This window comes from Rhagoletis pomonella, unplaced genomic scaffold (genome assembly GCF_013731165.1).
Source record: "Rhagoletis pomonella isolate Grant_MI unplaced genomic scaffold, Rhpom_1.0 Rhpom_scaffold_00003, whole genome shotgun sequence".
NCBI classification, from domain to species: domain Eukaryota; kingdom Metazoa; phylum Arthropoda; class Insecta; order Diptera; family Tephritidae; genus Rhagoletis; species Rhagoletis pomonella.
In genome coordinates, this window is record NW_023458557.1 from 19,404,137 (window position 1) to 19,431,712 (window position 27,576).

General features: G+C 38.1%; 1 protein-coding gene across 3 annotated transcripts in view; it reads left to right on the top strand.

Moving 5' to 3' along the window:
- Positions 1 to 27,576, top strand: part of LOC118735051 (UPF0430 protein CG31712) — a 370,122-nt gene that overhangs the window by 173,956 nt on the left and 168,590 nt on the right. For all 3 annotated transcript variants that reach the window (XM_036464645.1, XM_036464646.1, XM_036464647.1), the window contains exon 3: positions 4,968 to 5,168. In XM_036464645.1, the coding sequence (XP_036320538.1) occupies positions 4,968 to 5,168 (201 nt within the window). The remainder of the gene's footprint in view (positions 1 to 4,967; positions 5,169 to 27,576) is intronic.

Consider the following 27,576-nt stretch of genomic DNA (forward strand, 5'->3'; position numbering starts at 1 on the left):
ATGGCTAGAGTTTTTTCCAGCTTATCCTGTGTTGTCTAGTTTTACAGCAGTTGTAATCTCTTTTGATTTACTGCTATCTAGGTTACCTGACGTTAGCCTGACAAATTTTGGCCATATAGTTTTTCTCGGATTACGAAATATGGAAGTGGTAGTGCGTTTACCGCGAATGCTGAAGAGTATCCAACAATGATCCGACATGGATGTTTCACGGGATACTCTCCAGTCATCGACGAAAATACCATCTGTTGCTAGGGTTAAGTCCAGTACCTCTTCCCATCCCGCAAATCTTTCGGAGCTGGGAAATATAAATTTCGGACTCTCTCCTTTATTGCATATACTCAGGTTTGGATTCAATATAAAGTGTAAGAGAGACTCACCTCTGCTGTTTATCGTGGAACTCCCCCAGATAGTGTGCCTCGCGTTTGCGTCGCATCCTATCAGAATTTGCTCCCACTGATTTTGTGCGATAAATTGTTCCACTGCGTCGGGTGGGGCGTCCCTGTCATGAGCCAGGTAGGCAATGCATTAATACCTTTTTGGATTATAATGCATGCTCTCGGTTTACCTGTGTTACCACTATAAAAGAGAGTACATGGAGAGTGGATTAGGCTGACGTAGATGCTTTCCCTCTTCGAAAAGGATTGGCAGATTATCTGTCGCACATATTGGCATCGTCGACCTCCTCTGTGTCGTCTTCATCAGGAGCCTTGTCGTGTTCAAAAATCTTCATCATGGCCATGCGGATGCCAAAGCGAATTTTGTTGTCCGCCTTTGACAGAGCCTCAATAGATTCTTCGCAAATGGCCAAGAGAATAGGTCTGCTGGTTTTATTTGGCTGCTCAACTTTTATATGCTGCCAGTCTGCTATACACGGTATGTGTTTGCGTGCGAGCTTTAGGCACCTCAGAAGTTTCTCGCCTGGTTCTTTCATGGGGGGTAACCAGATACGTGCACGTGGCCTCTGAGGGACGTCCTTAGCTGGAATCAGCCTTAGTTAAAGGCCGACGAATGCTTCGTTTATTTTAGCGACGCACCCAGCTAAGAAGTCCAAAGAAGCTTGGTCCGCGCATCTGATAACCCTGTATCCTCGAAAGGATCCAGAGGAATCAAACTCCGGATGGGGACCCACCGGGTTATCGAGGACGAGTCACTAAAGTGGGGTTGCAGCGGGCCGGGGTCAAATGAAGAAGCCTGTTTAGGCTTCTTGCTCTCTCTGCCGGCAGTGCTGTCGTTGGTGGAAAGGTTTCTCTCTTGAGATTCGCCTTTTTGCTTTATTTCAGGTCGATTGGGGTTTGCTGATTGCTTCTCTTTCAAGGAGCTCTCATATTCCTCAACCACCTTTTTATAGTAATCAACCCCCTTCAACTCATAGGAGCCGCTTGGAGCTGAATTGCCTGATATTTTATCTAGCATGTAGACCGACCTCTGGTAGCGGCTTTTCCTGATTTGGCTCAGGGACTTTTTATGTTTCTTCTTCCCCCCTGCTCCCGCCGTCGTTGTTGTTGTCGTTGTTGTTGGTACTGCCGGCAGCTTTGGAGGAAGACGGAAGTCGTGGCGGGTAGGGATGACTGGCTTGGCATCCTTAGATGTGGTATGTTTTGCTGCTTGTGCTTCTGATGTACTATGGTTGGAACAACCGGGAACACTTTTGATTGTCTCCTGACTGCAGGCAAGAAGGGTGTCCTCATCGGACTCCGCAACGACGTGGCCCGGGTTCCGATAAGGAAGTGCCAAAGTCGATTGTCCAGTGTTCCAGTGTTCGTCATCAGTTTTGTTTCGGTTTCAGTTTGTGTTTGCTGTTTTTGTCTAAATCTTCCATATTTGGTAGCGTATGAGTAACTTCCTTTCCTGCTCATTTTTCATACAAAAATTGTATGCGTATTTTCATTTGACCATTCATTACTTCTTTATTTATCCCTCGCTATCCTTCATTAGTAACTTGATTGAAACAGAACGGGCTTTAGCACGAATGCGAAAAAGTTATTTTTGAAATTTTTCTTCTGTTAATGTTTGATTTTTTACTTTCTTTGTTAAAAAAAAAAACTGGAATGAGTAATTAATTTGTCAGAATTCTGTACGATCGGAAAGTGATGTATAAATGTTTATGGAGAATTGTATTAGCTTTGATTTGACGTATTTCATTTTAAGATTGTGAAATTTGTTCGTAAGATATACGTGATTAAGTGGAACCACTTTTTGTTTTAAGCTGAATTACGGTAAATTGCAAATATCTCGAAAATGTATTCATAGAAAAAAACATTAACTCGATTTTCGGAGTCACCGAATAATTCTACATAGAAATTGGATAGTGGCATCCATTGAAAATTTTTTCTGTAAACCTGTGTTATTGTATAAAATAGTAGTTCGATATAATGTTTGAAAGCTGTATGCGCATTTCTGGGCCTTTTTTTTTTAGAATATTGTCGAAAAAACTGACCCGCCCTAACACTGTAATGTCGAAGCCCGCCTCTATGCGGTATTCTCAAAAATGGCACTGGCTAATGGCAAAACATTTCCAGAAGCTTTGCAAGCTATCAAAAGTTTACTTTAATCACTTTCGTTCCACTTTGCAAAAGTCATGTACATTTGCAACAAAAAAAAGTTATGCTGGTAAATGCTGTATTATCAAAGATCCATTCTGTTTTGGTTCTGAGTTTCTCTAAAGCAATAATCAGCCTCATTATACACTACTGCCAACTTTTTTCGTTTTAATTTACTAGTCGAGAGCAAATTTAAGGCAATGTCATGCAATTTTCAATACGACTCGACTCTCGAAAAACGACTTGCAAACGACACGACACTCGCAATGAGGCTGAATAACTTTAGTTTCTAACAGGTATGCTTATCTATTATTATTTTGAAATGTGTTTTGAGTAAAGGCCACTTGAGCTATGGAGCAGAGATTTCTTTATGAGTGCCTCAGGTTAATGTTTTCATATCACAGCTAAACCTGGCTCAAAGAATTTTTTTTTTATAATCAGTAGCCCAAATTAATCCAAAAACGTTTAGTTGCAAATTCTACGTTCGCTATTTAAAAAACGGGCATTAGAGGGATATACATATACTATATATATGAAAAATGAAATTCTGTACAACTTTGGAATTTTAATACCCTACGTATTTTCAACAGAAATTGTTGAAAAATGGCGGAAACCGTGACAATGTATAAATTTTTCGCACTTCTTGCAAATGGCAATCTAGGTTTCTACAAATTTGTTTGTAACCTATTTTGCGAAAAATGTAAATCGCAAAAAATCCAAAAAAAACCTAAAATCCAAGATGGCGGAATGTTCCCATATGAAATTTAACGGAAACACTGTGGATCCATGATCTACTTGTCAAATAGAAGTAAACTGCATTAAAAGTTCCCTACAACAAATATTTTGCTTTTTTCGTACCAATTTGATCTAAATTTACTGGGATAGTAATAAAGTGTAAGTTTTGATAATTTGTTTTTTTTTTTTTTAATTGTAATACGCATTTTTTCCATATCTGTGTTTCCATGACGTCGGTCGTGACATTCGTACGACTTTAGAGTTAAATAAATCATAGGAAAACGGAAGACACTTAAAAAAAATAATTGCCGTTGTGTAACTTTTATACCATCCTTTGCTTGACAAAAATATAAGTTGCCCTTGGAACACTGGCGTCGAGAACATCGATGAAAAGAAGCTCATAATGGACAAAAATAGAAGTTGTTTCAGAGTACATGTAAAAATAGGCAAAACTTTGCAAATTCTGTGAGGTTTTCCTTCTTTAAACATTCTGTAAATAAAGTTAAATTACGGACCATTACAACCAATTCATTTTTAATAAACAATTCGTTGTTGGTATAATTTAGAATTAAAATATGATAACGGACGTAACAAATTTTTCCCCAATAAAATATTTTTACTAGTAACACATATATAATTTAATCTTTTATTTAATTTATTCAGTTCTTCTCTCCACCGTTTCGCGTTTTCATAACATTTTTTCGCCATCTGAATACGAAATTTAAAGTTTGAACTCGTTTGCGTTTTCGGTTTACATTTTTATGGAAACACCCATATGAAAAAATTGTCATATACCTTGTATGGAAGAAAATGCGAGAAAAAAATTTCCAAAAATCAATCCGATTTTCTAGCAACTTAAAACTTACACTTTATTATAGTGCTTTATTCAATCTGCTATAAAACTGCATACTAAATAAAAATTCTAAAAAAAACCTGATTGAAAAGTTTAAGATTTAGGTGAATTTTCGCAGAATTTTTATAATTTTGGCACAAAGTTTGAATTGTGAATTATATGGCTTTTGTCAATGTTATTGTGGCTTATTAACATTTTATTTTTAATATTTTTTATTGAGCTTTATACCACGATTGTTTATTAGGAAAAATTGAAAAAGCAGCAAAGTCTAAGCGGTAGAAGTTATTGCAGCTATTTCGGAGATCACCACATCTCTTCATCAGACTTCTTTTTTCTAGATTTCAGCAGGGATCGAACCTGCGTAATCGATGTTCAAAGTCAGAAGCGTTAACCACTGAGCTATGTACATCCCGTAAACTCTTGTTGCTAATTCATTTTCCTTATTCAACCAACTTTGTTTGATAATGGGCTGCACTTTTATAAAAAAAATATAAAATAATGAAAAGAAACATAGCCAAACTGATCAAAATATGGTTTCTATTATTTCGCCCAAGGGTGAACATATTTTGAATAAACTGAAAGTTTTTTGTTTTTTGTTATTTTTATGGCCTTATAACAATTATATTCAACAATTTTTATGAGCTCGAGGCCGTATTATTTCAAATTATTGTTGTTTTTCCACAATAAGTTTGCATTTAATACGGCCTCGAGCTCATAAAAATTGTTGAATATAAACTGAAAGTTTTTAAAAAATGTGCAACATAGTTAGATAAATAATGTAGGAACTTAACTAATAATATTTATTCAAAATTGTACTGACGGCATTGTTTTTATTATAGATAATTAAAGACGAAACAAGTAAGCGCATTGAGCTGCTGGTCAAGAAACGAGTTGAGGAGGAGTTAATAAGACGTAAAGATGAAATCGAAAAAGAAGTAATTTGTCGTGTAGAAGCCGCGAAATCCGAAATGGAGCTGGAGTTAATGTTTGAGTTGGAACAACAACGAGAACGTATTCGGGAGGAGGCTCGACATAGGGAGGTATGCCTAAAAAACTATTACACTGACCGACGGCCTAAAAAGGCAAGAATGACATTCATATTTCTATAACATATTCAGGTCGCTGATTCTAGATTTGTTAAAGTTAGGAAAGCTACATTTTTCGTCACCATTAAATAATAATACAAAATAATAAAAACATAGTTTACTACAAATTTGCTTACGACACATCGCGTTCGTAAAGAGGCAAGGAGGAGTTTTTTATCAAAATTTTTAATTTACCGAAAATAATATTTATCAAGAGCTAAAACTTAATAATAATAATGATTACTTAAGGTGTCCCTCAGTAACGATTTGAAAAAATTCCCTCTCAGAGTCAGGCCCTTATTATGAGTTGCATTCGATTTTCGATCTTCGCTGGTTATCGAAGATCGAAAGTGAAATTCGTATTATGAGCTATGCAACCGTGTCGAAATTTTCGTTGAGTATCGAATTTTCTGTCGGAACAGAATTTTGCTTTCGATGGGGTAGCGAAGTGTTAGAAAATTGTGAAAAATGTATGATTTTGCATTTGTTTTCTTACTTTTTGCGGGTAGACACTAATTTTAAACAATTTTTTTTTATCAATTTCATGCAGTTTTAACGTCGTGAATACAAAACGCAAGCTTGAAAGGCTGCTTTACTTGTGAAGGAAAATCCCAGTACTCAGTTGGCACGATCTCTGAGAACAAATCATAGAGCTGGTCAGTTCACTAAACTCTCATCCTCTGACGAATCGTTGAACCCCAGAACTTCGTTGTACTAATTTTTACCACGTTTTTATAAACTTGCTTTCTTTTTTATTTCATTTTAATTTGCACAAATTTACGTAAATATGTATAAGCACATTATTTAGTTTGCTCGATTTGTAAACAAAGCTTCTCAGCGGTGGAAAATATGCTATTGTGAACAACATAAACGAGCGAAGCTCACAATGGCGCTATTCTTCATAGAATGAGCGCCCTAATACCAAATCAAAATTCGTTCGATCAGCACTTTCGACCACAGTCGAAGATCGAATGTAATTCATAATAGGGGCCTCAGTTAATGATTCGTTAACGGCATTCAATGAACATTAAAGTTAAGTAAAGAAAAACCTTTACTTAACTTTTTAACGAATGATTTTGAAGGCATATTTAACAAGGTAGAAGTGACAACTAGCTCGAACTCTCTTGTAGCTAGTTATAATGTCAAAAAACTGTAAACAAACAAATTTACCCTATGAGGTGCATGTCAGGAAAATAAAGTGAGAAAGCTTTTTTATTACTTCACCTGCTTATAATTTCACCACGGAAATGCATCAGCATAAATACATACATATGTATGTACGTATACTAATTCTACACACAGAAAAAAGTCAGCTAAATAAATTTCTCTCAACACATCATTTGGTAACTATAACCAAATAATGTAATTATAACTAAATCATGTGTTGAAGAAAACATATTTAGTTGACGTAAATAAACTCTTTTCTCAGTGTAAGGATTACTTCAATATTACCTTCAAAGAATTTTAGCTGCATTCGAATCTTATATGCACATATACAGAAAATAATACCTCATAAAGGAAACCACGTAATTAAATGAAATAAATGTTTTATTTGTTTTTGTTATTTTATGCCCCTATAACAATTAGATTCAACAATTTTTATTGAGCTTGAGGCCGTTTTTAATGAAAAACTTATTGTGGAAAAGCAACAATAATTTGAAAAAAATGGTAGAAGTGATAGCTACTTCGGAAATCAGCACATTTCCTCATTAGACTTCTTTCAGTAGGATTCGAATCGACGCACAGTGGCCAATTTTCGGAAAACCCTGGCCAAAAGTCCAAAAAAAAATTGGTGCATTCGTATGTATAACCATCTTATATTGTTAGGGCGGGCTCTATGGCGTATCGTTATGAGACAACAAGTCGATTCTCTTAAGGCATTTAGTGTTACAGGAGATCGAAGTGACTGTTGCTAGCAATTCGCTCTAAACTTTTCGCAAATTAGGGTTTTCGTCGTTGTTAAAATCGTGGTATTATCTTTAAAAAAAATAACAGTTTTCAAGCATCCGCTCATGGACATTGTAATCTAGAGTATGTAAAACACGTTTTTTCATTGTTACGCCATCTAAAAACTGACGTAAGACATAGATATTCACGGATTGATTTTTTTTGTTAATCATTATGATGGATTAGGAAAATAGATACGAGAGTGGTCGAGATGGGCGGTCTAACTTTCTTTTTCATATATATTGACGTTTTTCCCATCCACCTTGGTTAAAACCACCTGCCACAAGCCGCCACTGTAGTTTGGACCCCAGTTTTTATACGCGATTCTTAATTTTTTTATGTTTAAAAGATTTAAATTATGTAAAAAATTATTTCTGTCTAGATTTTGATGTTTTAAAGATTGGATGTTTTTAGAATCTAAATGATGTCAGAAAGTACTACTATATTAGAGTGCTCATCCATGGGCCTCTCATTATTGAATGGGCACCCCTGCCAATTGGGCAACTTTCCGAAGAAGCCCAAGAGTTAAGGAATAAGAATATTAAAAAATATCGGCTGCTTGTATCCTCGGACCCTGTCATTTCAAGTTTACATTTAAACCTACCAAAACAAAATCATAAACTGTCGTCAGATGCCATTAAATTATTATCAACTGTTGTAAATGCGGATGCGGAATTGCCATCTGAAAATATAGATATGAGCATGGATACTTCAGATGACTGCGAGTCTGACGGTGTATAAAATTATCTTAAAAATATATTCCTGTACCAATAAATATGTATGTCTTGTTTATTGATTCATTCAAAATCCCGCAGTTCCCGTGTAAATTTGAACATCAAGATTTTTAGAAACAAACATTAAGACCTCGAATTCTCTACCGATTTATGGCGTGCGCCTAGATGTTGGCGCACAAAGGGGAGGGACCAACAGTTTTACGCCGAATCCGAATGGAGATTTTATTTTTATGAGAAGCTGTTCTTCGTGGCTGAATACACTCGGGGGTTTGCCAAAGGGCGACTTTATTACAAAAAACTTGTTTGTTTCTTATTTTTTGATGTTGGTCGGAAACTGGGCTTGAACCCTGCGGAATCGCTACATCACATTATATAACAAAAAGGCAGAAAACATGACCTTTTATACGTAACTACCTTAGTTTTGCTAAAAATCTGATTATTTTAAGCGTACACAGCAGCCATTATGGATCCGCCATTTTGAATTTCGAAATTATGTGGTGAAATTTAAAACCAGCAACCAAAATAAAGACGAATACACAAGGTTTGATTACAACTGTACCACGCTTCGACTTTTGGCCAGCTTTTTCGAAAAATTGGCCACTGTGCGACGCACAGAGGTTGCTGCCATAGGCCAAAATTAAAATAATGTATGTAAAAATTTTTGAACCAAAATAGGCTTGTCAATCAGTTTTTTGTCCAAACTTCACGTTGTCATATATTTTTTGTTTTCATTCTAATGGTTGTTTCTGAAAAAAGCAACAAAAGTGTCACCAATTGTTCGTTTTATTTGTACAGCGTCAGCACGCTGAAAATTGAATTGGATTTAACGTAATTCAAATATTGTGAAAGGTCGAGTGAATTAAAATTGTATGCCATCGATATTGTGCATAAAGGTATTGACTTTATTTCAACAATTCAACTTTTAGATAATTCGTGTTGTGTTTTATGCAAATCGTTGTTTTAGAAAAATAGGATTTTGTGTGTTTCTTGGTTCGTCTTTCAAGTATTTAGGTAATGTTATAAGTGTTTTTCCCCTATCGGCCCTCAATATATTTATTTACATATTGTTTGGTAATATTTTAAGATTATAAAAATGTTCAGTGTAGATGCATCGACCTGCAGAGACTCGCAAGGTATTCCATAACGTAACCCAAGCCTTTTATTTTCTACAGTTTTTTTTCATGTTTACTTCTTGGTTTATCTAATTTTCTAATTCAAAATGCACAATTTCCTCGATTGCATGTTTTTGCGATTTGGCTATAAAACTGCACACCCAGACTTTTTCTAAAAGTTCTTATTAAAAAGTTTGGTGTTGTTTTAAAATTTTGTTGAATTTTCCTATTTTTTTACAAAGTTTGAAATTTCGACATATACAAAAAAACAAATAAACATTAAACAAACAAAAAAAAATTGCCGAAACTGGTCACAATGTCGTGTCCCTATTATTTTTCACATGACTGGGCGTGTCCAACCCCGCCCACTTTTACATATTACAGTTTTTACTCTTAACAGACCTTAGGGTAAAAATTTTATCCCGATATGTCCATTAAAAGTATTTTTGGCCGCTCTCCCCATATAAATGCAACCACTGTGCGACGATCCCACTGACTCACCCAGTTGCCTACGCACTGTGCTAAGTTCGCTTTGTAAATCAAGCGTAAATTACAGCGGAATAGCTGCGCTTGATTGTGTTGGCTTAACAAATGAAAAAGTGGGTAAAGGCAACGATAATTTACAAGGCGAACTTAGCACAGTGTTAGCGAAGAAGTCTGATGAGAAAATGTGGTGATTTCCGAAATAGCTATCGCTTCTACCATTTTTTGAAATTATTGTTGCTTTTCCACAATCAGTTTTTCATTAAAAACGGCCTCAAGCTCAATAAAAATTGTTGAATATAAATGTTTTATGAAACTATTTTAAACATTTTTTTGCTTCTATTCGCCCAATGTTTTTGCTCGTTTAGTTAAATATTTACTTCTAAAAAACATCCCCACTTATAAAAAACGATTTAATGTTTTCTTCTACATCCGTATGTATATCAGTGTAAATCTAGGTCCTGACGCGGTTATGTGTGCATAATTTTGTAAGAAAATTTTCTTACTTAGTTCTGAAATTCCGTGGCTTCAGGCAACCAAGTCTTTAACTTCGCAACTAGGCGCCTTAAAGTATCGCACCACTTTCCACACAATGTAACGCTCGTTCTTCCTGCTCCTTTTCATTTTTGTATATGTATCTATAAATACATGTGGTCGAAAAACAAACAAAAAACTTCACACAATTCAAAACAATTGAATATTTAATGAAAGTTAGAAAATGCCAACTTGAAAAGGGTTAAAAGTTATTCATCATTTGACATTATAGTCGGTGTTCAAAAGAGAGAAATGTCAAAATCACTTCTACCTTGTTTAATATGCCTTGGTTTTTCCTGTTTTAAAAAGATATTTTTTTAATTTCGTTTAGTTTTGAGAACACTAATTGCTAAACGATAAATATAATAACACTATTAGCACATCTTTCAATTACTCATTCGATATACAGAAAAGAGCTTTCAAGATAGTTGCCGAAATGTAAAGACTATTGTCTCTCGAAAGACTGAGGTGAGTTGAAAGACAGATGCCAGAATTAAATTTAAAATCTATAAATTAAAAGAAAATTAGATCAAAAAAGCAAAAAAAATACAATAAAGATAGTTTATAAAAATTAAACAAGAAAAAAAGGAGAAAGAAAATTTTCCTGCCCTAGGACTCGAACTCGGATCTCTTGAATGGCACGCCAGTGCTCTGCTCGCTCAGCCATTGCGTCTGTTCAGCCAGTGCGCGCAAAATGATATAAATACTTGTTTCTATATGACCGACTATATGAGTTTCAAACTGACCGAAAAAGTGAGTGATGCCACAAAAATGAAGGGCCGCAACTGGGGCCATACTTAAATTTTTTATTTCATAATTTTTAACTCTGAGAGGAAGCTTTACTTAACAGACTTAACGATCATTAGTTAAGTGCCCGCTAGAGCTAATTAAAGTAACGTTTCTGAGTGCGGCTGTTACACGGTCAAAAATTTGGGTTTAATTTTTAAACCGCGCTGGGACTACTGCCTTTTTTAAACTTTTATAGTCTACTTTTTAAACCAGTCAATAGTTTTACGCAATTTTTAATATATTCTGGTTTAAATTTTAGCCCAAAAAGTTCGTGGTTTAAAAATCAAACCAAAATGTTTTAATTCTAGTTTCAAGGTTTCAAATATAGAAACTTTGGTTTAAAATCTAAACCGAAATAGAATATGTTTGCACAGCGAATTGTGGTGTTGATTCAAACTCAACATATGAAAGCACATTTACATGCGTGGCTGTAGCTGAGTGTGCAAAGATGCTTGATACAATTGGTTGCTACCAAGGCTGTCCGGGTTCAATCCCAACCAGACGGAGCATGAAATTTAAGATTGTTTTTTTTTTATTCTTAATTATGAAAATGTTTGGGTTTAACATTTAAACCGAATTTTTTTAAATTCTAAACCCAACATATGTGCTCTCTTTTTTATAAACTTGGAAGGTTTGTATTTGAAACTGAATTTAGTTTGGTCATATATGTAGTCCAAAAAGTTTAAAATTAAAACCGAAATTTTTAACCGTGTAGTCATTAGGCGCACATTTTATCTTTCGCCTGTAAAAATTACTTAACGATCGAATGTATTAGATATTTGTCAATGGTTGGGTTAGGTTAGGTTCACGCGGCTGCTGGTAAATTTTCTAGCGTACTTATTCCTGCAAAAAGGATAGAAGTCTTCGCGATTTTTTCATGAATTTCCTAATCGCTTGCGGGAAGCTAGTGGCATGCCTAACCTCTTCCAGGCCGGTGAAAGGGTTGCGGAAGTGCTTTCTCGTTCTGGTATGTTACAGTGTCCACTATACCAGATACAAGGCGAACTGCTCTACCAAATCATTGAGGGACTTGCGGCAGTTCGCTACCGTATCCGAATTTTTAGTGCCGGAATCAAGTCCCCTAATAGACGCTTGACTGCCAGAGTAAATATAGATTATATATGTTATGATCACTATATGACGTAAACTTTCAGCAGCTTCTTATATAACCGCTAGTTCGGCCTGAAATAGCCTGAAAGGCGGAAAGACGACGCAAGCGCTAGTTGTTCAGCGTATACTCTTCCTCCTATCCTACTATCAAGCTTGGACCCGTCGGTGTAGAACCGAATCGAATTTTTATGCCCCGGGACTCCTTTTCACCATGATTCTCTATTTGGCATCTCAGTATGATACGTTTTACTGAAAGTGAGCGTAGTTACGCGGTAGTCCGTTTTGTTAGAGAAGTTTTGGTTATAACCTTTTTTAGTTCCTGCAGTCTTAGGGCAGCGTATTGCTATGCCCATTAAATCTCTTGGTAAGATATTAAGAATGAAAAACGAACTAGACTCATAGCAAAATATCAAACTAACTCAAATCAAAAAGAATTTTTGATAAAAATGCGTATTTGCAGTCATGATAAACAGATACCGTGTAAAAAATAAAATTTGTAGGAATAAATTTTGATTTTGTCACAAGTAATTTAAATTTTTTTGTTTACTAGTGCGGATATATAATAAGGCAATATAATTGATGATGCGTTTTTTCTATATATCTGAAGTCGAGCAGTGCTTTAAATTTTTATATATCTACTGAAATTCACAAAACAGTTCCATTTGAAATACTACATAATTTTGGTAGTACAAAATTTTTCGAGTGTACATTAAATGTACGTGCCATATTTGAAATTGTTCCAGCTGCGAGAAACTATGAGTTCAGCTCCTACATATTGTTCCTTTTATACAAACCTATAAAATGAATAGAATTTTTATTGTATAGCTGAAGGAAAGCACTCTGATATGTACAAAACATAAATTAATATTGCATATAATTTATGTTTTGTGCAATGCAAATAGAAGGTTTAGATTTTTATGATTCGCAAACCTATTAATCAGATTGAACATTCATCCAAAAGTGGGCGCTTCTCTATACAAGATCCGTCTTCGATGGCAAAAGCCAGCCCTGCTTGCTTAAGCTCTGCTTTTGTTGTATAAAATTTATATAGAACTAGCAGACCCGGCGAAGTTCGTCCCGCCCAAAATTAATTTTTTATTGAAACATTTGGTCCAACGTTTGCACCAGCAATTCACGTTTGGTTTTGTGGTCGGAGAGGGCATATCCTCCATTGCCGTCTTAAATAACCTGACGAAAGCGTTATACCGGGAAGAAGTCCTTGCGGCCCGATAGTGAATCGTCCTTGAATTTGTATAGTATAGTTGGTGGCAATTTCTAAACTGGTGAGTATCATTGGTCCACATTCTGTTTAGTCACCGTAAAGCAAGGACCGCAATGGTTCTGATTGTTGATTTAATGGGAGTAATTTGACTTTGATCCCAGGTGCCTCCGACTAACTCGGATCCAGCGCCACTAAACATTATCATTAAAATCGTTTCGGTCGTTTAGGAGGTGTAAAGCCACCAAAATAAGTCTTTTACATACTGACGCTCTTCGGCACTTTTTCTCACGCATTCGTTATAAGGAGAAAATGCGCAACATTATCAGCGAAAATAATTTTCTCAAAAATCAACGGTATCTTATAGCCATTAAAAACTTGCACTTTATGATACTGAAATTGAGTGAACTACAAAACTGCATACTCAAAATTTGGGGCCGTTTGATGCAAAATGAACTATATTTCTATAAAAAATTAACAAAAAAATATGTTATGAAAAAGAAAAAAACACTGTATGCTGGGTGTAAATATTCACAGATAGGTAAAAGTTTCAATATGTTTGGAAAGCGCCACGTTCCTTCTTGGCTGGGTATTGGACCAAACCAACCTTTTTTAAGAGATTGGGTCATAATTAAAAAAGTTATTTTTCCATTTTTGAAGCTAGCCTCCGAAATCGAGATATTTACCTTCGAATTTGGAATTGGACCTTTGGTAAGCATTTTTTTTGATTATTGTATGTAAACTACTAAAAAGTAAAAATATAGACGTGGTCCGCCTTTTGCTCTTATTTAAACGGTATATAACTTTTTGTACAAACTTGTATTACAGGTGCTATAAGGTGTCAAACGTCAGATCTTCGAAAAATTAAAAACCTTATATTGAAAAAAAAATTTTAAACTAATTTTTAAAAAGTTGGTATCGTTGTAAAGGTGATTAAACCCCCTTTCTTCTGAAATTCATATTTTTATACTTCGCATATAAAAATTTTAGATGTGCAGTATATTTTGCTTTGCTGCCTTTATGCTTAAGTGCACATTTAAGATACCTACCACAAAATGCGCATCAGCGGCATTATTTTTAACATTTATAAGGAAACTGCTCCGATAGATGCATTTAACATACCTGCACATTAGGGTGGGTCGATTCCGGACTTTTTTTTGCGATTCGAGATTTCTAATAGTACGGAAAAGTTGCCTTAGTACTTCCTGATTCCAATGCAATTTTTCGTTTTGAGATCGGAGTGCATCTTCAACCCCAACTCCGGCCTTGAAGATCCGGAAATTTGCCTAAAATCGGGAAATTGCCTACCTAGCGCCTGAAATACGCCTGTCATGGCAAAATGTATGAAACAAAAGTTGTTTACGTCATAAGCTACGAAATGCTATTTATGATCATGGCCTTAGGACGAACCGATCCCGAGATACGAGCGAAAAGGCGGCGCGCCGCAGCGCAAGGAGAAAATCGGCTTGCGGCCACACTTCTCTCTGAATGATTTCGCCGAGTGCTATCACTTACATTCTTTCCCCTGCGCCATACGACACGTTCGGACAGGTTTCCACACAAATATTCTTTCATCGAGTTCCTTCACTCTTGTCGTTGATTTCGCCGAGTGCTATCACTTACATTCATTCCCCTGCGCCATTCGACACGTTCGGACAGATCTCCTCATATTCTTTCATCGAGTTCCGTCACTCTTGTGGATGATTTCGCCGAGTGCTATCACTTACATTCTCTCAACAGAACGCAAAACTCAACATGTCTGCATCTAAATTTAAATTTAGACAGAAATGTCCTGTGTTTGGCATATATCCGTATGATCTCACTGAGTCCAAGCACCCAGTTACCAGGATGTTCTTTTATGTTATCAGTTTGAAAGATTTCGTATAGGGCGACTCCGAGGCGACAACTATGAACCTAGGAGTAAAGAGATTTCAGAAATAGTTGCAAAAAAGGTTGAAAATATTTTCAAAAAGTCATCTATTCCGATAGTCTCACGCACCAGAGTTCTACAAATGCTCACCACATACCATAAGAAATTTCTGACACTTAAAGAAATATTTTTAAGGAACCAAATAGGTTTGCGTTCTAAAAGAGATGACTTTGTCTCTTCTGCCACAGAATTATTTGACATCGCTGCTTGTAAATGCATTTCTTTTTCTTCATGCAATTATACAAAGAAAGGAAAGTTCCTATCATTGAACAACCATTTCTCTTGGACCAGAGAACCAGAAGAATCGGTCGCATTGGAAGTGTTGATCTACCTGAAACAAAAAAGATTACAAAGAAAAATGAACGTAAAGAAAAGCTTTCAAAACGTCATTCAACATCAAAACTTACCAGAAAAGTATCAGCTACAACACGTGACCATTCAGATCAACCAGATACTCACACAGACGACAACAATGTCGGTGCGTCGCACATAGCTTATTCCAAAAACGATGCTGATGCTGAATTTTCTCTTCCATCTCCTAAGATCAAACAAAACACACTATTATTAGAACACACTGCTTTAGCTGCCCAAAGATTTGGATTAAGTGACAGAGCAACGGCCTTGATTGTTTCATCTGCCTTTCTGGATGCCAAAAAAGCAGGTTTGATAACAGAGGATCAGGCTAGTTTTGTCACTGACAAACGCAAGATTAGTCGAGCAAAAAAAAGTGTTGGAATTAAGCTCCAAAACACCAAAAGTATTGACTCTGTATACGGGCTGTATTTTGACGGCGGCAAAGACAATACACTCACTCAAGTCCGCGAAGGAGAAAAGTACTACCGCGACACTGTCAAAGAGGAACATATTTCTCTTGTAGCGGAACCTGGTTCTCATTACTTTGGCCACGTCACCTCTCCTTCCGGGTCAGCTGAGGATGAGATGCAAGCTATATGGCAACATTTACAACACAATTCAGTAGATGTGGAACATCTAGAAGTTGTCGGTGCTGATGGCACCAACACGAATACGGGTTGGAAAGGTGGAATCATTCGGAAACTAGAAGAAAAAATAGGTAGGCCATTACAGTGGGTTGTTTGTCTTCTACATTTCAATGAACTTCCATTTCGTGCTCTTTTCGAACACATCGGTGGTGTCTCACGGAGTCCAAATACATTCTCTATCGACATAGGTAAACTGCTCCCTGATTGCGAGAAGTATCCTGTCGTCAAATTTTAATGTTTTCCATCATGCCAATTACCTTCTGAGGTTATTAATCCGACCCAACTTAGCACAGACCAAGCTTACCTCTACAAGATATCAGAAGCTGTTATTTCTGGTCAATGCTCTTCAGACTTAGCGTCGATGCATCCAGGTAACATGTGCAAATCTCGCTGGCTCACCTGTGCAAATAGAATTCTGAGATTATACATTTCTACAGACAAACCAACAAAAACAATAAAGATTTTGTCAAGTACATACTTACAGTTTACTCACCTTTGTGTTTCTCAATAAGATTCCACAGTTCAATCAAAGATGGCTCGCGCCATCTCTTTGCTGCAATCCAAAGGTCGAGATACTTACCTGCTAAACTGCGCAAGGTTGTCGATTCATCCATTGAACAGAATGCTTTCTTTGCTCTTCCAGAAAATATTTTCCTTAATATGATGACTGACGAACGGGTAGAAGTCAGAAAGTTGGCCCTTGACCGTCTTTTGGCAGCCAGAGAAGCAGAGACTGACAATGTAAATGGATGTGTTAGATGTAACAAAGTGCCAAAGCTGAATTTCAAAGCTAATAGTTATTACGATATGATTAACTGGAAGACTATTAACTTGACTGTTCCACCAGATCTTCGTTCAGTTTCTAACGAAGAGCTCATAAAAGGGTTGTCGGGAGGCACTGCAGAGATATGGAAATTTAGTGAATTCCCTTCTCACACCGTGGCAGTCGAGAGAACCGTCAAACTGGTGACAGAGGCATCATCTAAAGTTATTGGCCCCCAGTGTCGTGATCGTTTTATACGCTCTACACTGAAATCTAGGCAACAACTGCCAAAGTTTAGTACAAAATCTGATTTTATCAATAAATTTGATACAGATCAGACTAAAACAAGCCTGACATATGGTTGGTTTGTTGGGTTGGGCTTGGGAGGAACCCGAAGTGCCGCCACCTCCCCGTGGTGGGTTCTGGGTAACCAACACAGGTTAGCTGAGAGCTGCAACAATTTTCACCTTGCGCTGCGGCGCGCCGCCTTTTCGCTCGTATCTCGGGATCGGTTCGTCCTACGGCCATGATCATAAATAGCATTTCGGTAGCTTTCGTAAACTTAAAATTGTAATATCTCAGCGAAGCAAAAAGATATTTGAGCAAACTCAACGCCATTTCAAAGAAAGACTTGTACTTTAACACCTTTTTTGTATTTTTTTGAGAAAAAATACTCTGGCTTGCATACACATCTTCAAAAATGGGCAAACACGGTATTTTTTGCAGTTATAGGTTAGAATATCTCAAAATTCTGATGTGATAGAGCAATTCTGTGGCCAGATTTGAATTCAGCATCGAAAACCTTGGGGGAAAGTATAGTCTGGTTTCTGGGTAAGGAGATCGGTCTTATTTTGTCGGCCTATGTAATTAGATACCATTTGGAAAAAATTTCACTTGCAGTAATTTCCACGTGTTAAGTGCTCCTCTATTATTTGGTTCCATAGGGATTCGGATACCTTCCTCATTGAAGTAGTAAAGAAAATTCGCTTAAGTGCTTTTTTCGGTTAAGCGCACAACACAAGTTTTCCGTGCAAAGAAGGATGGGCAGGTAAGCAAAATATACCGTATACCTACTTTTTTTTTAAATATTAAAAAAAAAAAAAAAAGATTAAAAGGTCAACCTCAGGCTTTTCACCAAGGTGAAAAGGTCCAGTATGGTCTGCATAAGTGGAACGCTTAGAACCACGCCAAACGATGCTCTGATGCTCATTCCCACGACAGCCGGTTCTACGTACCGGAATGACTCAGGTTTTACCCGACCAAGGGCTGTTGTTTCGGCGATCTAACCCCGTTTAGGTCGGCGAAGTATCTCAGAAGTTGTTCGTCCATAGGGCTACATTCGATACGTTTTCTTCTACTCAGGGCTGGCAGTGAGTCAAACCCAGGGCCAGAAACCTACACCTGCTGTGTATGCCAGAGACGACTACACCACAACTCCACCTCAGTCGAGTGCAATGCTTGCGAGGGGTGGAGTCACCTCAGAGTCTGCTCAGGACTACGGACACATCGGCAGTGGCCCCCTGCTGCTCAAACAGAGCAGCCTCCACGGCTAACCCCAGTCCACCTGAGCAGTCCCACGCAAACACCACAGTACAACAACATAACACAATAGACCCCACCACAACCGCGACAGACCACAGAGCACACACTACCGCGCCACCACCCACACGCCGCCGCCAACAACTCTTGGTTCCTCCTACAATCTGCACGGTATGTCAGACCAGGATATTCCGTAATGTGACATCAGTCAAGTGCAACACCTGCGTTGGCTGGTGCCACTTTAGGACATGTTCAGGTCTGCGCACCACGCGAGACTGGACGAGGAACTTCGAGGGCCCGTGTCGCGCAGCACGGTCGCAAACCTCAACCGCGACGCCACCCACCACCACCAGAGGGCGGCAACCACCTCAGCAGCGCACACAGCCAATGACGACACGACCACACACATCCCTCACACCCCGCTTTACCACACGTCTCCCGAACCACATGAAGCTCCTTCAATTTAACTGTAACGGGCTTCAGAGCAAGATCGAGGAGATAACCGTCTTTATGGGAAGGCATGGTATACTGATAGCTGCGGTCCAAGACACGAAGTTGCACAGCAATTCAACATTGCTGAATTGTGCCGGGTACAACGTGCATCGTCGAGATCGCGAGCGAGAAAATGGTGGTGGCTTAGCGTTCATCACGCACCACACCGTGCAGTATCGTCTTATCGAAGCAGACATCGACCGCAGGGATACCACCCTAGCATGTCGGGGCATTGCTTTCCGGTCAGGCGATGTTGAGCTCGAAATATTCAACGTTTATATACCCCCTGTCACCTGCTGCCCGGCAGGATATCACCCTGACATAGGTGCGCTCCTCAGAGGAGAAAACCGAATGGTAGTAGGTGACTTTAATGCGCCCCACGATCTTTGGCACTCAAGCCTGTCAAACGATCGTAGGCGAACCGATTTGGCTGAGCAGATAGACGATTCGACATTCCGCACAATGAACGACGACGCACCCACCAGGATTATGGGCAGCTGCTGCAGCTCGCCAGACATAACAATAGTCAGCGCTGGTCTGATAAACAGCATATCATGGCGACCTATGCTGACCTTGGCATCAGACCATCTGCCCATAGTCATCTCGATCGATAAACCAACCGACTTTGCTTCCGCGGAGCATCGAACATATATCAACTTCTCCAAAGCTGATTGGATAGGCTTCGCGGAATTTACTGAAAACACCTTCGCTGCTCTCCCCACACCAACCGAGGCCACCTTGGTGAACGTAAGTTCCGCAGGGCTGTCACCGCTGCTGCAGCTCGCTTCGTACCGGCAGGATGCATCACGGATCCACGTCCAAATTTCCCTGCCGAATCGGCTGTTCTAGCCGATGAGCGTGACAGCCTTAGTCAGGCCGATCCCGGATATCCCCGTATCAGGGATCTCAACGACGAGATTCGGCAACTAGTGAACGTACATAAGCGGAAGAAGTGGGAAGAACATCTGAAGACCTGTAACTAAACCTCTGGTGTGAGTATGCTTTGGTCAACCGTGAGGTCACTGTCCAATCCGACGAAGCACAACGACAAAGTCGAAATTTCTTTCGGCGACCATGCCTCGTCGGAAGGCTGCACAAACTGCCGACAAATTGTGCCCCCCTTGCTTTCACCTGCGGCGAAGTTCAGGTGGCCATCGGGAAGGCGAAAGCCTCCAAAGCCATGGGTCCCGACGGAATGTGCATGCTGATGCTGAAAAGTTTGGGTCCTGCGGGAGTAGCGTACCTAACGGAGGTCCTCAATTTGTTTATGGCGACTCTCATCATCCCAGACATCAGGAAGATGGGGGGAGTGGTCCCACTGCTCAAACCTGGGAAAGCCGCCAACAAAGGAGATTCGTATCGACCGATAACACTCCTTTCCCCGGTAGCGAAGACACTTGAGGCCCTGCTGCTCCCGTATTTCGCGAACCACCTGACCCCAGCGAAGCATCAGCGTGGTTTCCGTAAAGTGCACAGTACAACAACAGCACTTAACGCCATAAACACTCAGATAACTCGTGGCCTTAACCGTAACCGTCCCTGTGAGAGAACGATTCTAGTAGCGTGGGACCTGTCAAAGGCTTTTGACACTGTCAGCCATTCCACGCTACTAGAAGATATAGAGTCTTCCTCTCTCCCACAGAGGCTCAAACGGTGGTCGGCAAATTATCTGAGTGGTCGACACTCGTCGGTAATGTTTAGAGACAAATCGAGCAAACTTAGAAAAATAAAACAGGGGGTTCCAAAGGGTGGTGTCCTTTCCCCGCTACTGTTCAACTTTTATATTTCAAAGCTCCCTCAACCACCAGAGGGAGTCTCGATTGTCTCCTACGCCGACGATTGCTCGATCATGGCGACTGGGAATGGAAGTGATCACCTGTGTTCGAAAGTAAACGGATATCTCCGATCTTTCTCGCTTCTTCACTGCAAAGTGTCTAGCCCTCTCCCTTACGAAATCCTCTGCGACCTTGTTCACCACCTGGACGAAGGAGGTCAGGCTACCGCTGGGAATTCACGCCGATGATACACCAGTAGCGTAATGCGCTACAACAACAACAACATGCTCTGAACGCTATTTTAGATCTTTTGCCACTGGATTTGGCAGAAAAGCGGATGGAAGCGCTCGCTGCGCTTCGCTTAAGAGAGGCATCTCAATGGCAACTCGAAGCTCACGAACAATCTTGTATATTAAATAAATATTTCTTCATTCCGAACAGCACAGACCGCTGCGCTTCGATATCGGTTCCGGAAAGCAACTTAGCACAAGAATCCCAAACAGGGGGGAGTGGAAAGAAGATTTCAACACTCCACCGATAGTATTGACATCTATACTGATGGTTCGAAACTCGGCGGTAAGGTCTCATGAAACCCTCCTCTAAAAATCTCTTTTAGGTTACTGGACTACTGCAGCGTATTCCAAGCTGAAGTTTCAGCAATCATGGAAGATACTGAGAATCTTGGAACCGAAATGATGGGAAGGGACGTCTTGACTTTTAGTGATGGCCAGGTTGCAATCAAAGCTCTGAGCTCTTTTACGTTTTATTCAAAGATTGCGCTGGACTGCCGCCTATATCTGCAAGACATGGCCAAGCAAAACAGATTCCAACTCACTTGGGTCCCTGGTCATAGGGAACTGCACGGCAGACAAGCTTGCAAGGCAATGTTGCCATTTTAGAGATTTTCCCACTAACTCTAGCGACTTTATTTTATACTTAGCGATACAATTTAGAATTCGGTGACTAGCGGGATTTCTAGTGTTTATTTAGTAGCTCTTAGCTAGTTTTTTAGCGATTTTATTCATACTGATCGCAATTCTTTACATTTAAATTTTGAACGGCAAAAAATTAATGAGACTGAAACGCTTATTGCTATTACTAATTTTTTAACGTTTAACGTTTTTCGCATTGCCGACATTACATTGCATTAACTACAATTTACAAACGACATTCTTATGACCAATTTTTAATCATTTGGATTTATCGAAATCAAAGCTACCAATAAGTGTTTATTTTTGGTAAAGAATGAATTTGTTTTTCTTGCTTGAAGGGTAGAAGGGTATACCCTCATAGAAGAGAGGATATATGTATCTAACGCCGTGGGGGCTCTTATCGGGCACTGAATACCATATCGGGGCCTAACCGCGAAAAGAGCGTAAGCGCTAAAATGTTAGATTTTCTGTTTTTGACCAAAATTGATTACCTACCACCATACGCACCAGTAGAGTCCGACCGATTGTTCGGCTTCGGCTTCGGTTTACCTATCAACCGCGGCAATATTTTCATATTCAGCCTTTTTTTTGCTATCTAGATTTTAATATATGTGTTATATATTAAAGGTGTACATTTATTGTGAACAATCTGCTTAAAAAATGTGGTACTGCAACTCTTTCTTAAAATCATCTGTCAGTTGGGAGCTTTGGAATTTGAAATTGTGATTAAGGAATATACATATAAAAGAGCTCTTAGAAGTGCTGGTATTGGAATACCATCTCCCTAGTGTTACTTGCAGCAGTCTGCTCCACCCACCAGCGTGCTAAGGACCTGGGGCTGGATTCTGTAACTGTGAGAAAAGGTAATGTACACCGAGTGCAGAACTTACAACCAAAAACTCACCGAATAAAATTCTGTGAGTTTTTCGGACGAGAAGCGTGCGCAATTTTGAGAGTTAAACTCGTTCTCACACTTGCTGAATCGCAAAACGAGGAAGTGTAAACAATTTTGACAGCTGAAACTCGTTCTCACACTTCATGAATCGCAAAATGAAGAGTGTGCACAATTTTCAGTGTATGCTTGAAAACTCACAGTAACAGAATCCAGCCACTGCTCCGTACAACTTCTAGATTATTATTATTATTAATTATTTGCAAGGGCGGTCGCCCCTCGGCAGGCAATGGTAAACCTCCGAGTGTATTTCGACAATGAAAAAGCTTCTAATAAAATCTATTTATCGTTCGGAAACGGCGTAAAACTGTAGGTTCCTCCATTTGTTTTATAACCTTAAGACGCACACCACAAATTAGAGGAGAAGCTCGGCCAAACACTTAGCAAAAGTGTAAGCGCCAAAATATTATTATTTATTAAGGTTCATATAAACAAATTTGTTTGCTATATAAGAATGACTTTGCACAGAAACTGAACTGTGGCTACAATTACAGTGGATGTCCAGTATAACGAACTTTCGGAATAACAAATTTTCGGTTTAACGAATCATTAAAATTATCTCATTGATGTTTCTATATTTCTAACGCAAAAGATTTTTATTATTCGATATGACGAACGCTGTTTATGTTTTCAGCTGAAACTTCGCGTTCTTCACAACAGCAAAGGTTTCGTTAAGTCAACGGTAGTTTAACTGCAGAAAATAAGAATGTACAATGACAAGCAAAACTGTAACACGGTGTAACACTTTCCATTTCAGCCACCACTATCTTTCCAAGTTCTAACGACTTTCATACTTTTGTTGTATATTCTTATTGGTACACCAATACTACCTCTCTCATAAAGATTTGAAGTCAATCCAACAACAATAATAGTACCAGCGGGCAAAAATATAAATTAAGGAAAATGTTACAGTTTTACACTCACTCTCAGTTTTGCATTTTACAGTTATCTTTTACTTAGTTGAAAGTCAGATGACTTTTATTCAAGAAGTGATTACCAGTAAAAAATATGATTAATCAAGAAACATAAACCTAAATAATAGATTTACTGTGGAAAGGCGGGACCGTAGGAAAAGTGGCAAATAGTTGTGGAGTTCGCCACATGAAAGTGTCAAGACTGAGAAAACATATAGCCTAAAATGTTATTGAGGACAAAGGAAGTCTGCCAAAAAATATTACGCTCCGATATCTTGTGAACTTAGTAGCAAGTAGCGCTGCAGTCACTATTACAGAAGCGCTTAAGGTATTAAAATTGAATGCAAATCAGTAGACAGCGAGGCGAAGAATTGTCAAACTGAACGCAAAGGCATAATAAAAGAAGAAAAAAACCATTTTAATCAAAATACATGTGCGAGAGTGGTAGAATTTTGCCGGATCGTACGAAAACCAGACCGTTGCCTATTGGGATATGTTAGGCCTTACAGAAAAACACATTTTTAAGATTTAATTGACGTTAGTTGGTCTGACAAGACTAAATTAATCGCGTTCAATCAGATGGCCAGGCAAATTAAGCCTAAGCGCATCATGTAAGGCAAACTGTGAATCACAGTGGTCGGTTAATAATAGTTTGGGGTTATATTTCAAAAATATTGTTGGTCCGTTAGTACGCATTATGCGTAAGGAACAGTATCTGTTCATATTTCAACAAAATTTGCAATATGTAGTCGAAAAATGAGAGTTTCTGCTGAAAAATCACCCAAAACATACTGCATATGTTCGCAAAGACTGGATGCAAAAGCAAAAATTTGCTATTTTGAAATGACCTCCACAATCCGCGGATATGAATCTCGTCGAAATCAACTAAAACCGCAGCTTACTAAGTATCCAAGTTCGTCCAATGGAGTACATGAGGTGTGAAAGCAAACCAAGGATATATGGGAGGCTATACCTCCAGAATTTTTATAGAGATACAAATAAGGTGCGCCAAATTGCATCCAGGAACTAAAAAAAATAAAAAGTATACTGAACATTGTGTTATTAATTCTTTTTTTTTGTGAAAATTGTCAAAAAGTTATTAAAAATATATAAGTGCAAAACTGTAACATATGCCTTAATTTACATTTTTGTCTGCTGGTTATATTATTGTTGTTGGATTGACTTCAATTCGTTATGAAAGAGGAAGTACAGGTGTAAGTAAAAAAAAAAAAAATACACAAAATGTAGCAATTTCGTTGCCGTTGAATTGAAGACAAAACGTATGTAGTTTTTAAACCGAATGCATTTAGTTATTTAGTTTTGTTAATTCACAAGAGATAAATATGTTTCTATGTAGTTTGTAATTTATTTATTTATTTATTTATTCAAGTCTATGAAATACAGGTTTCTTACAGACTAAGAGCTATATGTAACAAACAACGTAAAAACTTAACAATATATTACAAAACTGTATTCAATATGTTAATAAGTTCATACTTAGATATTGAGAAATCAAACGAAACAGAGTTCGAGATCCTGTTAAGTTCATTGATAGCTCGAGCGATGGGAGCATTTCGAGCATAATCAGTTCTAAGAATTTGTTCATAGAAGGGTACAACAATACGCAGAGACCTCCGCGGGATGTTAAAATTAATCCGAGCGAGAAGAGATGTACAATCAATGTCACCACTAATAATATTGAAAAAGAAAGATAATGAAAGAATTACTCGCCTTGTCTCCAGCGTTTTCAAATTTATTAGAAGTAACCGCGAATTATAAGTAGGCATCGGCTCAGAGAAGTTTAATAAGCGTAGCGCAAACCTAAGAAATATTTTTTGGACCCTTTCAATTCTATTTACTGCGGAAATATGGTATGGTCTCCATATTATAGCACCATATTCCAAGTTTGACCGAACAAAGGCTGTATAAAGTAATTTAAGAGTATAAGGATCCGAAAATTTCGCACAATTACGCCTAATAAAGCCCAAAAGTGAGTACGCTTTAGCGATAATAAAGCTTATGTGGCTATTAAAAGAAAAGTTCGAGGTAAAGAAGATACCAAGATCCTTAGTTTCTTCTAAAGAATCTAAAACAGAGTCATCAATCATATAGGTGGAAGGCAAAACATTTTGTATCTTCGCGTACGTTATTTTGAAGCACTTTTTTATATTTAAGGAGAGGTGGGAGTTTAAGCACCAGACCTGGAGATTATCAATATCTGCCTGAACCTTATTAATGTCATCACGATTTTGAATATTAGAATATATTTTTAGATCGTCAGCATATAATAGGTATTTAGCGATAGAGAAGCCACTGCTTGTGTCATTTATGAATAACACAAAGAGCAGTGGGCCTAAAATGCTTTCTTGAGGAACGCCTGAACACGCTATAAACGGTCGTGAGTTGGTGTTATCAACAGTGACCACACATTGACTATTAGATAGATAAGCTTTTATCCACTTTAAAAAAGCAGAGTGAAATCCCAGGTGTTCAAGCTTACTAATTAGCACCACGTGTGATACTTTATCGAAAGCCTTGGAAAAGTCAGTGTATACACAATCAACTTGAAGACCAAGTTGGAAAGACTCGAAGCAGTATTCACTAAATTCAGTCAAATTAGTAATTGTAGACCGATTTGGAATAAAGCCATGCTGAAATGGTGTTATTAGACTTTTGGTTGCAAAATATATTTTCTCTTTTACAATAACCTCAAAAAGCTTCGAGATGGTGGACAGCTTTGAAATCGGACGATAGTTACAAACATTATTCTTATTTCCACTTTTGAAAGTAGGAGTAATGCACGTAATTTTCCAATCTTCCACAAAATAGCCTGAAGCCAGAGACATATTAAAAATAATTGTAAGTGGTAAAATTAACGCTGGCGCATTTTTGAGCAAAAAACCGAAATACCATCAATATCAGTTTTTTCTGAAGGCTTAAGACCCATTATTCCGTTTAAAACATCCTCAGATGAAAGTCTGAGAGGTCCAAAATTTACAGAAGAAACATTGTCTCCAGAACCAGCCACAAATTCGGAGTTACTATCATCCAATATAAAATTAGAGCTAAAAAACTTCGCGAATAAATTTGCTGAATCAGTTAAGTTACTAGCAGATTCGTTCTCCAAGAATATAGCAGATGGAATACTGGAGATAGATTTTTTTGATTTGATGAAACTCCAGAATGATTTGGGGCTGGCATTTATACCTGACTCAACATTAAGTATATAATTTCTATAAAGAAATTTATCCAAACAGTTAAATTCCTTCATGTATTTCTGGTATGATGCATAAAATATAAAGTTACCAGTAGCCTTGTACCTTTTAAAGAATTTGTTCCTCAGATTCTTCAACTTCTTCAGGCGACGATTGTACCATGGAAGTTTATATGTTTTTTTCCTGACAATGGGAACCCATTTTAGACACACTTCAGATAATATGTCTTTAAAGATACAAAAACTAGCTGAGACATCAGAGGTAGAAAATAAATCCTCCCAATTAAGCTCAGATAAACATAAGTTTAATTCAGAAAAATTACCGGCTTTAAAATTGAAACGTACATCTTCAACAGAGGCATTTGATGCAAACTTATAAAACTCAAAATTAATAGTCAGAGGAACGTGGTGCAAGTTAGATGGCGATAAAGGAAAATGTCATTCTTCAATTGAGGTGTTTATATTGTCACTGACGAAAACAAGATCAAGAATTCTGCCAAGCCTGTTTACATATTTATTAATTTGCACTAAGTTAACGCTCAAAATATTGTCTACAAGATAAGACTCATGCGACTTACTAATATTTATGGGCATAAGGCCAGAGTTTGATATAGGAGACCAGCCTACATTAGATAAGTTAAAGTCACCTAATACACAAACATGATTATCAGCTACCTTACTTAGAATTAAAGAGGTCACATTATCAGTGTGTGCACTATAAATGTAATCCGCGCTATTGGGTGGAATGTATGAAGCAATAACAAACAGCGAGCTTGGCGAAGAAGCTCCCTTAATGCTAACACATAGCTGGTCCATAAGCGAATCATAATTATCAAGCGCAACCAAGTGAGAATGAAATTTTCTGTGAACAGCACTGAGAACGCCCCCACCTCTATCGCAGCCGGTTTTCAGGGAGTCTCTAT